Raw genomic sequence first — 12,786 nt, 5'->3', positions numbered from 1 at the left:
TATAATTGGACAAGTTAGTTATGTTCAAGAATTTTACAGGAGTTTTCATCTTCTTCACAGGAGTTTTCAATTGGAATTTACTGTAGCATGTATAGTTTAGTTCTCGAATTGTTCCTGGCTATATTTGCTTTTAGGATTACAGATCTTAATCTGATACTCAAGTAATATATATTACAAGTTGTTAAAAAAAAGAAAGTGGAGAAATGATTTCTTGTTTAATCATCTCAACTTAGTTCTAATCTTTTTCTTTTAAAGCTTAATGCTGTTGTGATTTGACTCTCGTATATCAGCTTATTCTATAAGTAAAGTCAATCTCTGTTTTATATATATATATATATATATATATATATATATTTTTTTTTTTTTTTTTAAGTTTGTTACAGATCTTTACATTCATTATTACAATTTCTACTGTGTACTAAATAATTTTCCATACTCATACGCTCTAAATAAGTACAAAGACCTTCCTAGTAGATCATTGCTCATGCAAGATGTTTATAAGTAGGTCGGGCAATTCTTAACACGACACGATACGAAATTAACAGGTGTTTGGATCGACACGATAATGAATCGGATCGTTATCGAGTAATCCGATAAGCACCTGTTAAGATAACGGGTTGGTTCGGGTATACACTTGGGTAATACGATACACGATAAGCAAAATATTAATTTTATAATTTTATAACCCTAAAAAAAATACTATATATTTATTAATTTAACAATTTTATACCCCTAAAAACTAATATATATATATATATATTAAATTAAACATTAAAAATTGGTGACCATTGGATCGGCTTAAATATACATACCATTCAATTTCTTAAGTGTTATATGCACAAAATAAATAAATTTAAATCTACTTAATATATATATATACACACACCATTGAACTTGATGGAATACGAAATTACAAATTCTACAAAACTAATTTCAACGATCCAACCGTCAAACTTGTTTATATATGCTTCGAGATCGCATCAGCAAAAAATCGCAAAAAACAAACATTCAAAGATCAAGTAATGAGACAAAACTTTTCAATGGTTATCAACGAAAAATCACGATTTAACAGTTATTTTAACTCCAATTTTGATGATTTTTTACAACTACACTCCTTGACCCAATATGAATACAATGATAAACTCAATTTTCAATTTAAAATATTTACACTAGTGGATATCACAAAATCTTATATTATTCTTAATAAAAGTATGAATAAACTCTTAAATATTAGTAAATCTATTGTTTTGATGGGATACGCATTCTACGAAACTAATTTCAACGATCCAACCGTCAAACGAGATAACATATGCCAAAAATTGCAAAAAAAACAAAATATTCAGAGATCAAGTAACGGGACAAAACTTTTGGACGGTTATTAATGAAAAATCACGATTTAACGGTTATTTTAACTCCGATTTTGATGATTTTTTTATAGTTATACTCCTTGACCCTATATGAATACAATAAATGAACTCGATCTTCAATTTAAAATATTTACACTAGTGGATACCACAAAATCTTATGTCATTATGATTGATGAAAATTGAGGATTTTGAAAACAAAAACTCTTTCATTTTGCTTATCCTTGAACATTTAATATTTTGTAATAGACTAGTAGTGTATGCATGTTTGGTTATTAGGCTCTTATTTTCGAGTGTAGATGTAGTACTTAAACAACAAATGTGTTTTAATGTTTTGAAGTAATATTTATGTGGCAATGTGTGGATACTTGAAAACATTAAATCTTATGTCATGATGATTGATGAAAATTGAGAATTTTGTAAAAGGAATAATATGCAAGTTTTGAGTTCCATTGGCAAGGTTTAAACTTTTGAGAAAGGCTTCACAACCTTGAAAACAAAAACTCTTTCATTTTGCTTATCCTTGCACATTTAATATTTTGTAATAGACTAGTAGTGTATGCATGTTTGGTTATTAGGCTCTTATTTTCGAGTGTAGATGTAGTACTTAAACGACAAATGTGTTTTAATGTTTTGAAGTAATATTTATGTGTCAATGTGTGGTATGTGCAAATTTAAGAAAAAATATATTTTTTTCTTAACGGGTCGGGTTGGGTAAAATGACCTGACCTGTTCAGGACCCGTTAAGATAACGGATGTGACACGACACGACCCGTTAAGATAACAGGTATTACATGAAAACTATACGAACACGACAGACACAACCCATTTGTCAAGCCTATTTATGAGCTTCAATTTTTATTAGGAATATCTAAGATTTTACTCCAAGACTATCTATTGAATGACAAACACTACATGAAAGCTTTAGTCCGGTTTAGGCTAAAGCTTATTATTTGTACATGATATTGCTTTAGTGTACACCACGGAATCCATATGGATAATTTCTTTTGGCACCGTGAGCAATGAATTTACCTATATTACACTAATTACACATTGTATCCAAGTATTGGGTTTCCATTGAGTGTGCTACTGGTGGGAATCCAAAGGTTTTATCATTTTATTAGTTATGTATAGATGGAAATATATTTTAATTTTGTGTTCAGTTGTGCAGAAATAAATGAGAAAAACTATTTTACTAAATATTAATGTGGTTTTTTTATTTTCTTATGTTAAGATGGCCGGATTAGATGAACAACATGACAATGATTTTGATGGGAATGCTGGGAACATTTTTGCTATTCAAGAAATGGCAAATGCTAAAAGGGAAACTACTCAGAATAATCATGGACCTGATCATGAAACTGAAGATAATCGAGTGATAGAGGATTCAAGGAGAATTTCGTAAGACGTGACCACCGGTATTCAAAGGGGAATTGAACCCTATGGCAGCCCAAGAATGGCTACGCCAAATCAAGCGGAAAATGAATAACCAATGTGTTCCAGAATTTCTAAGGGTGATTATTGCTTGTACTTACATGGAGGGACAAGCATGTCATTGGTGGGAATCAGTCTTGGTTATGCCTGACAATGAGATAACTACTTGGATTGAGTTTGAGAAAAAATTTCTTGAGAAATATTTTCCTAGTGCTATAAAGGCAATGAAGGGCAAAGAATTTATGAATCTTATTCAACAAGACTTGACAGTGGCCGAATACCAAGCAAAGTTTGAGGAGCTAATGTGTTTTGCACTTGAGATGATTCCTAATGAGGGCAAGAAAGTACAACGATTTGAGGAAGGTCTGAAACCAGCAACCAAGGAAAATGTGGTTATTTTGAGGCTAACTAAATATGTTGATGTTGTTGAAAGAGCCCTTGTAGCTGAACAAAGTGCTCCTGAAGGCAAGAGAGCTTGGGAGGTGAGGAATTCTAGTGGAGGACAAAGTAATAGGCGTTCCAAATTCAGTCCTCATAGATATATCAGCAACCACAAGGATCATACAAGATGGCTCAGAATGCACGACAATGTTATTATTATAAGCAAACTGGACATTATTAGAGGGATTGTCCATAACTGCAGCCATATCCAACACCTTGAGCACCACCATTACAATATCATGCTTCGAAACGACAGTTCAATGCTCCGCTGCCTCAGTATCGTCCTCCTTATCAGCCCCAACAAAATCAGCCAAGAGGTCGAGTTAATCAACCACCACAATGTACAATAAGACAACGTGCACAAACTAGACCAAGGGCACTCGGATGAGCTAGAAAGTCAGGGCAATTAGCTTAAGGCCAAGTATATGCTTTTGTACAAGTGATAGACCGAAATGACCCTGCACCAGACGAAAATGATCATGCCGTGGTGGAAGGTATATTCTTAGTTTACAACTCATGGGCTAGTATACTATTTGACTCTCGTGCTACACAATCTTTCATTTCCACATCATTTACATCCATTCTTGGTTTGGAGTCTGAAACGATGTCATCTCCTTTAGTTATTGGATCTCTAATGGGAATAGTGTGGAAGTTAATACATTGTGTAAATCTTGTTTCATAGAGATATTAAACCATAGACTTGTCTTTGATCTTATCATATTAGAGATGCTGGAATATGATGTCATCTTAGGGATGGATTGGCTTACGCATTTCAATGCCATAATTGATTGCGGTAAGAAAAGAGTGACTATTAAGATTCCTGATGGCGAAACATTTAGTTTCCATGGAATTGGAAACAAAGTTAAGCCCAAATTTATTTTGGATATAAGAGAATGCAGTTACTTGAATTTAATAACAAGTATTGCAATGGAGATACAAACAACTTTCAAATGGAATTCATTGCTATAGTGAAGGACTTCAATGATATATTTCTAGAAGAACTGTTAGAACTACCACCGGAAAGAGAAGTGGAGTTTGCCATTGAAGTATATCTTAGCACAACACCAATTTCTATTCCTCCATACCGTATGACCCCTTCAGAACTCAAAGAGCTTAAGGTATAACTACAGGAGCTACAAGAGAAATGATTCATTCGTCCTAGTACATCATCATGGGGTGCACCAGATCTATTTGTGAAGAAGAAAAAAGGAACTCTTCGTATGTGTATAGATTATCGACAACTCAATAAAGTTACTGTGAAGAATAAGTACTCTTTACCAAGAATTGATGATTTATTTGATCAATTAAGGGATGCTTGTTTCTTCTTAAAGATTGATCTTCGCTCTGGCTATCACCAACTTCGAGTGAAGGCGGAAGATGTACCAAAGACAGCTTTCAGAACTAGTTATGGCCATTATGAATTTTTGGTCATGCCTTTTGGATTAACAAATGCCCTAGCAGCATTCATGGACTTAATGAATAGATTTTTTTGATCTCATCTAGATCAATTTGTGATCATTTTCATCGATGATATTCTCATCTACTCTAAGTCCAAGAAGGAACATAAAGAACACTTGAAGATCATTTTGCAGTCTTTGAGGGAACACCAATTGTTTGCTAAATTTACCAAATGTGAATTTTGGTTAACTGAAGTAAAGTTTTTGGGACATGTAATTTCTAACAAAGGAATTGCAGTAAATTCTTCCAAAGTTGAAGCGGTGTTTAATTGGGATCAACCGAAAAAAGTTCATGAGATACGAAGCTTTATGGAATTAGCTGATATTATAGACGGTTCATACAAGATTTCTCTCTGATAGCTGCACCAATAACCAAATTGACAAAGAAAGGAGTTAAGTTATGTGGGACAACCAATGTGAAGAATCATTTCAGGAATTAAAGACGCGGTTGACTACCTCTCCAGTTTTAATTATTCCTGAACGAGATGTAGGTTATGTGGTATACATTGATGCCTCACTATATGGATTAGGTTGTGTTTTAATGCAGTCGAATAGAGTTGTTGCCTTTGCATCTCGACAACTGAAGTCGCACGAGAGAAATTATCCAACATATGATTTGGAGCTAGCAGCTATTGTTCATGCATTGAAACATGGAGACATTATCTTTATGGTGAGCGATTTGAACTTTTTTCAGATCACAAGAGTTTGAGTATTTATTCGCACAGAATGAGTTGAATTTAATGCAAGGCGTTGGATGGAATACCTTGAAGATTATGACTTCAGTTTACATTATCATCCAGGAAAAGAAAATGTTGTGGCAAATGCTTTGAGCAGAAAATCAAGAGGAACTGTAGCAACTTTGCATCTTCAAAAATGGAAAATGATAGAAACTCTTTGTCAGTTTAAATTGCATGTAGACATAAAGAAGGATTGTGTTTATCTATGCAATTTGGTTACTCAACCATTTTTGGGGGAAAGATTATTGAAGCGCAAAAAGATGATTCCTTGTCGAAGTCAATCCAAGCTGAGATTGCAAGCAGAGAAGCACATAAGATTGCATACGGTGGACTAAGATACTCATGAAGGTTATTTGTACCTGAAATTCTTGAATTAAGGAATGAAGTTCTTCGGGAAAGCCATTGTTCTTCTTACATGATTCATCTTGGAGATACAAAAATGTAGTATGATCTTCAACGTCAATTTTGGTGGAATGGTACGAAGAAAGATGTAACAATATTTGTAGCAAAGTGTCTCATTTGTCAACAAGTGAAAGTGAACATAAAAAACTATCAGGCTTACTTCAACCACTAGCCGTAACTAACTGGAAATGGGATCATATCACAATGGACTTTACAATAGGTCTACCAAAATCACAAATAAGCCGAGATGCAGTATGGGTTATTGTAGACTGTTTGACCAAGTCTGCACATTTCTTACCAATTAAGATAACGAATTCCATTGAAACACTTGGAAAGCTTTACATTCAAGAAATAGTAAGATTGCATGGAATTCCCATTTCAATTGTGTCTGATCGGGATTCCAAGTTTACTTCTAAGTTTTGTGAAACCTTGCAACAAGCTTTAGGATCTCAAGTACATTTTAGTACTGCTTTTCATCCACAGACAGATGGGCAGTCCGACAGAACCATCCAAATCTTCGAAGACATGTTGAGGGCATGTATTTTAGATTTTGGAAGAAGTTGGGAAGATCATTTATCACTTGCTGAATTTGCCTACAACAATAGTTACCATTCAAACATTGAAATGGCACCATATGAAGCAATATATGGAAGACCATGTAGATCACCCTAATTGTTGGGCAGAAATGGTGACAAGGTGATATTAAGACCTGACCTTGTACAAGAGACTACTGAAAAGATCAAGACAGTTAAGCAATGTCTTATAATAGCTCAAAGTCAACAGAAATGCTATGCAGATCGAAGAATGAAACCTGTGAAGTTCGAGGTTGGTGATTTGTGTTTTTGAAAGTATCACCTTGCAAAGGAGTCAAAAGATTTGGAAAGTCAGGAAAATTATCTCCAAGATTTATTGGACCTTTTGAAATTCTGCAACGAATTGGTGAAGTGGCATATAGATCAGCGTTGCCCCCTCAACTTTCAGGTATTCACAACGTATTTCATGTCCCTATGCTACGGAAGTATGAACCTGATCCATCTCATGTCATTGATTGGGAGAGCTAAGCATGGATGAACAATTGTCATATGAAGAAAGAGCAGTTCGTATTCTAGATCGCAAAGAACAGACATTACGAACGAAGACTATTATGTTGGTCAAAGTTCTGTGGCAACATGGTGATGTAGAAGAAACCACATGGGAGTTGGAGACTGAGATGCATTATGCATACAAAATACACAGAACTTTTCCTTCACTCCAGTAAGTTTTTAAATTTCGAGGACTAAATTTTTTTAAGGGAGCAGATTGTGAGAACCCAATTTTTTTTTTAATTAGTTAGTAGTGCAAGTGTATGAGTTTAACCTCTCTATTTATATGGTTAGGAACCCCCCCCCTAAATTATAAATTGGTCCTATGTTTGAGATTCATTAGATATATATAATAAGACTATATAACTTTTGACAAAAAGACAAATACATATTTTGTTATTATTTTTTTTTAGGTTTGTTTCTTTTTCGGGACGAATAACTCCAATAAAGGAGTCCACAATCTCTTTTCCCTCAAATCCCCGTCGTCCCTGAAAAGGGAAAACAACCCCTAGCTTTTCTCTCTTCCGAATTTCGACGCAAGAATAATTTGTCTTTGGATCCTCTTCAATTCCATACTACTAAGTCAATTGGGAGTAGGCCAACAAATAATTCATGAGGTAAGCTTTTTTTATTTCCTTACGACTGTACAATTGACCTTGTGATTTCCATGCCTCTTTCTCTCTTACCACCACGTAAGAATTTAAAATCAGGAGGTGTGTTATTATCATTTGCTAAGATTTTCATCTCAATCTCGTTTCCATGTGGTAGTCAAGTGAATCCTCCTCTTACTACTAGCAAGCAGGAGGTGTTCAATTTTCTGTGGCTTGGTGGCTTGTGTCACCTAAGTGTTAGTTCCAAGAGAACTTGTGGAGTCTATGGAAGCAGGAGGTGAAGGTCTAAGAAGCAGGTGGTGAAGAGTCTAGAGTTAGGCATCATGATTGTTAGGATAAGTAAGAGTTTTTTTTTAGCCAGTTAAAAAGAAACAAAAAGCTGTATAAATAGGGAGTCAGTAGTTCTCTTGAGAATCAACAGTAATAAAAATACCAGACAAAAAGCTTTATAGTTTCAGAAGGCTAGTGAAGGAGAAAGGGTGCTAAGAGTTGAAGTAATTTTCTTTTTGTTAGACTTCTCATTCCTTTTATTTTATTCATCTTTCTATTTTAGTGGGCTTTTAGTCAAAAACCCCATATTTTTATATTATAAAATGTTCAGTTTCCTCTTTGATTTCAAAATATACTTATGTTCTGTTACTGTTTAAAACAGAGAGCTTCATAAACTAAAAAAAAAAAAAAAAGAGTCTTTTATGTTGAGGTTTTGGTTATGGATTGGTAGGAAGGAAGGGATTTCAAGGTGAAATTTTGAAACATGAAACTTTTGAACTAGTCATCTAAGTCAATAAATAAACTTTGGTGTTGGAAATGAGTTCTAATTGTAATAATATATTTGGATATTATTGGTGGGTTCGTACATATATCCAATATTAATTTTGCATAACAAATTTACACCATACAAAAACTTTTAGTTTTAAAACTATTTTACCAGAAATCTGAAGTATGTTTTGTACTAAATACGAGTTATATTTTAAATTGAGTGCTTAAATAGTGATGGTTTATACTTTGAATAGGAACTCACGAGCTGGACCAAGATACTTGATTAGTTTGTCTGTTACGTGGACTTACATTGTAGCTTTGGAACCAAGTAGGGGGTGCTTGGGAAATCTTATAATTATTTATTCATTTATTATCTGATTAATACATATTGATTGATATTTATCTATTTGGTTGGGTTCATAAACTCATTGCCTATATGATTACTTGGATGGATTGATATACATGTTTTTCATTCATTTGTTAAACAATGAACTGATTACCTTGAGTTGAGATTCTTGTGAAGGAGATAGGGAAATGGGCAATGAGGAAGGCTTTTGCGTAGTTGAGCCTAATTCTTGACAGGTACCAGGTCTCAAGCCAACCCTAAAGTGCACAATAATTTAAGGGTAATACGGGACTGGCGAAAGGGAATTAGGCAAGAGCACTAACAAAAGGGAAATATTGTGTTTGGGTTCAAGCTAAAGGGTTTGAAGAGAGAAACTTTATGCATTCATACATATCATTTTTCTAATGTGTTTTAACTAAAAAATAAAATAAAATAATATACTCATGCTTATATATAATTACTTTAATGTAAGGGGATTCATCATTCGAAGGGAAGTAGACTACTCAAGAATTTCACATTTCATTTAAAAATTGAATAAAGAATTCAGAAAATCTAATAAAACGAAGAATGAATCAATGAAATGTTGCTTGATCTTCTTTGGGAACTTGAGTAAGGAGTAGTTGTGGTTTTATAGAATTTTAAAGTGGGAACCCCTCTCTTTATCTTTATTTGGTGTAACTACTTGAGCCGGATGAGAGGAAACTTTCACGTCCGGTTTTGAAAGGGGGAGATCCTATAGGATCCTATCCAAATTTTTCTTTTGCTAGGCCCATAGCTAAAAAACCTACTTTCTTACGATTACGAGGTTCATTCGAATATGAAATCCAATCCTGGAAATACAGCATCCCACTTTTTTTTACTACCCAGGGCTTCGATACATTTCGAAATAGAGAAATTTCTACTGGAGCAGGTGCTATCCGAGAACAATTAGCCGATTTGGATTTGCGAATTATTATAGATTATTCGTTGGTAGAATGGAAAGAATTAGGGGAAGAGGGGCCCACGGGTAATGAATGGGAAGATCGAAAAGTTGGAAGGTGTATATATATATATATATATATTGAGGTATACTATTCCTAGTGAGCTTTATGCTCACCCTAATTAAATTTGTGTAAGTTCGGAACCAAAGAATTAAGTCTTGTGCTAGAGATGTTACTTACTATACGATATGTATAAATAGAAATAAAATAAAGAGCTTGGTGGTGTTTGCTCTTTTGTTTGAATAAGGGACAAGAAGCTTTATGTAAATTTATTTAAAGTGTGCTTTGTAAAACTTGAGAATTACCTCTTGGTGAATAAATGTGAATTATGTTTGAACAGGTTTGTATCTTCTAATTTTTATTGTATTTTCCTTCTTCACTTTTTGATTATGGATAAATCTGCTCTTAAAGATTTTATTCCATACTAAATTGTGAATTATGCTTTAATTGGAGTTTTAAGTTAATTATCTGATTTGGGTGCAACAAATATGTTAATTATGGATCTAGTTAATTAAGCATTCTTGGGCCACTTAATACTATGGTCTAGTGGCAGTCCTCTTCACTTGTAAGTGAGAGGTCTTACGTTCAATTCTCGTCAAGGGTGAAGTTGAACCACATTATTATGGCAAGCCTATTATAAGGCTTAACCCACTCCCCCACCTCTTAAGTGTACATCTTATCGTTTGTTCAAAAAAAAAAAGCATTCTTGGAAAATTAATTATATATTTGTTTTTCTAATTGATTTTAATAGAGTAACAAGGGTAATTAGGGAAACTAAAAATGCAATAAATTTATAAAAATATGATTAAATGTGATATGAAATACTATAATCTGACATGGAGGATTATTTTTAGTTTTTAATATTACATACGGTATTATTGAAAGAAAAAAAAAACAATCTTATTTAGGAATTAAAATAAAGTTTTCCAAAAAAAAAAAAAAAGGAACGTTGAGGGTATCGGCTGTGTGAATACTTGAGGCTTTCTTCAATGGCTTTAGCAAGTTGCTTACGATATTGTTCATTATCACCATTGCAGCCAAATTCATTCTCTAAATCGAAAGTAATAAATTTTGCAATAGTTAATTTCGTCAAGTTCAGTAAAAAGAGATGAACTAATTAGAATCCTTGTTCTCATGTTTTTTTTTAGATCATTAGGCATAATCATAATCAGCCTCACAGATTTCAATGTTTTAGCCCTTTTCTTGTAAATCTAACAGAGAAAGCCTGGCACATTCTATATTATCAATTTCGTCTTGCGACAATTTAATTCTATATTTAAATTAACGAAAATAAACTTAAATTTCAACAAAAAATAAAATAAAATAAAATTTAAAAGGGGTAAAATTGGTAAAATCACAAAGAAAAAAGTAGGGAGAAAGGAAAAGACAGTGATATGGCCAAACGTGAAAGCAGTGGTCAAGCATTACCATTAGATGATCAGTTAGACAAACAAATACTCCTTTGAAATCGACTAGTACTATTACTATAGTTAATGGAAGGGTAATAACAAAGGAAATATTTATAGGTTAGATCACGGAATAAGCATGTTGGAAATGTATAAATGAAGAGTTATTAAGAGACCGTGAGTGCAAATACAAATCCCATGCGCAGAAGCTCTCACATTAATTAGTGTTTGCACGATAATTAGTTAACAATCAAACTATTTAGACACGCAGAAATGATTTACGTAGTCTACTTTCTAACGAAAATAGTTTATTTTGGGTATTTGATGGTACATGCAGACAAGAGTTTGTATTTAGACACGCTGAAAAGGGTTTGTATAAATGGAGAAATTTTTCCAAATACCTGGAACATTAGTTGACTTAGTGTTCCCAACGAATAGGGTAATGACAGCTGTCTATCTCATTTTTAAAATTAAAAATGTGCCACGTTTGTTCACTTTGGGCAATAGAATTCCTAATTTAACCCTAACATAAGCAGTCAGAAAACTCATTGCACCCCTTCCACGCCAAGCACCCACCACACCAGCAACTACCCACCTCCGTCGGCGACATGCCGTCTCTTCTCTATTTTCCTCTTTTTCTTTCTCCTATTCTCTCTCTTCCCCACTCTTATTTGGGCATGGAACCCGATGATGGTCGGTGGCACCCTCAAGTCTGCCTTCGTCGATCTCCGAATTAAGAGTTTATGAGGTTGTCAGCGTCCGTTGTGTCCTTCTCCGGTGCGGGTCTCCTGGGAATCTGGGTATTTTGTTTTTCTTATTTAAAATTTTTGTGTTTTATTTTATTTTATTGATCTAGAAAGATGATAAAATATAAATTTTAGAGGAGAGGTTTGATGGATTTTTTAGAAGTACGGTGACAATGGTAGTCGGCCACCGGAAAAAGAGGGGACAGTTGGTCGCTGAAATTTTGGGGATTGAGAATTTATTTTATTTTATTTTTTATTTTGCTCAAAAGAACTATTCTTTTGAGGTGTTTAATTATTTTGTTAGTTGGATACAGATGTCAAGAGATAATTAGTAGGGATAACCACCTGTTGGCTGAGGTGTGGGTTCCCAGAACAGGGAAAGATTTCTCGTATAAATGATGAGCCAATCATTTGAAATTTATAAAGGGTACATATTATGAAGAGAGGATTCTCATTGGATCATCTTTGTGAGTATTCTGGAAATTCTTTAATCACATCTATTCATTATATATCGTACGGTTAATTTTCATTAGGTACTTTTTATATTTTGAATAAAAAAATTAAAATAATTTTTAATTACACGATGTATGATAAACGAATGTGGTGATATATTCACAAAGAGTATTCTGCGAAAATTTTCACTAAATATTATATAGTACACTGATGGGTTTTAAAACAAAGAGGGTACTTGATGGTACACGATGATTAGAAAATATTCAGATGCTGCCTGAGGCTGTGTTGAAAGTTGTGTAGAAAACTATGATTATTAATAATAAAAAATGGTAGATTATATATATATATATCATAAGGTGACCAAATTAAATTAGTAATAAAAGGGGAATAGTTTCAAACATCTCTATTATCATAAGATATTAATACTCGTTGAAATTGTGGCCTTTCTTAAAAATTTAAAATTTAGGGTTTAGTAGACTCGGTGATGGGCTAACGGCATGAGACAGCAGCTCGTCAACTTCACGATCACAATTATAAATTAATTTAGAAGTGTCGCCCAGTCAACCAT

The 12,786-nt window shown here is 33.6% G+C and overlaps 1 protein-coding gene across 1 annotated transcript; it reads left to right on the top strand.

The window, feature by feature from the left end:
* Nucleotides 1-2,845: 2,845 nt before the first annotated feature.
* Nucleotides 2,846-3,589, top strand: LOC103935195. The gene has a single exon (XM_009344958.1). It carries the CDS (start codon nt 2,846-2,848, stop codon nt 3,587-3,589), a length of 744 nt encoding a protein of 247 aa, XP_009343233.1.
* Nucleotides 3,590-12,786: the final 9,197 nt, after the last annotated feature.

The sequence above is a fragment of a genome, unplaced genomic scaffold (assembly GCF_019419815.1).
Source record: "Pyrus x bretschneideri cultivar Hongxiangsu unplaced genomic scaffold, Pyrus_bretschneideri_v1 Contig45, whole genome shotgun sequence".
Taxonomy (NCBI): Eukaryota; Viridiplantae; Streptophyta; class Magnoliopsida; order Rosales; family Rosaceae; genus Pyrus; species Pyrus x bretschneideri.
The sequence above is the reverse complement of the archived record's forward strand: the minus strand, read 5'-3'. Positions and strand labels throughout refer to the sequence as shown.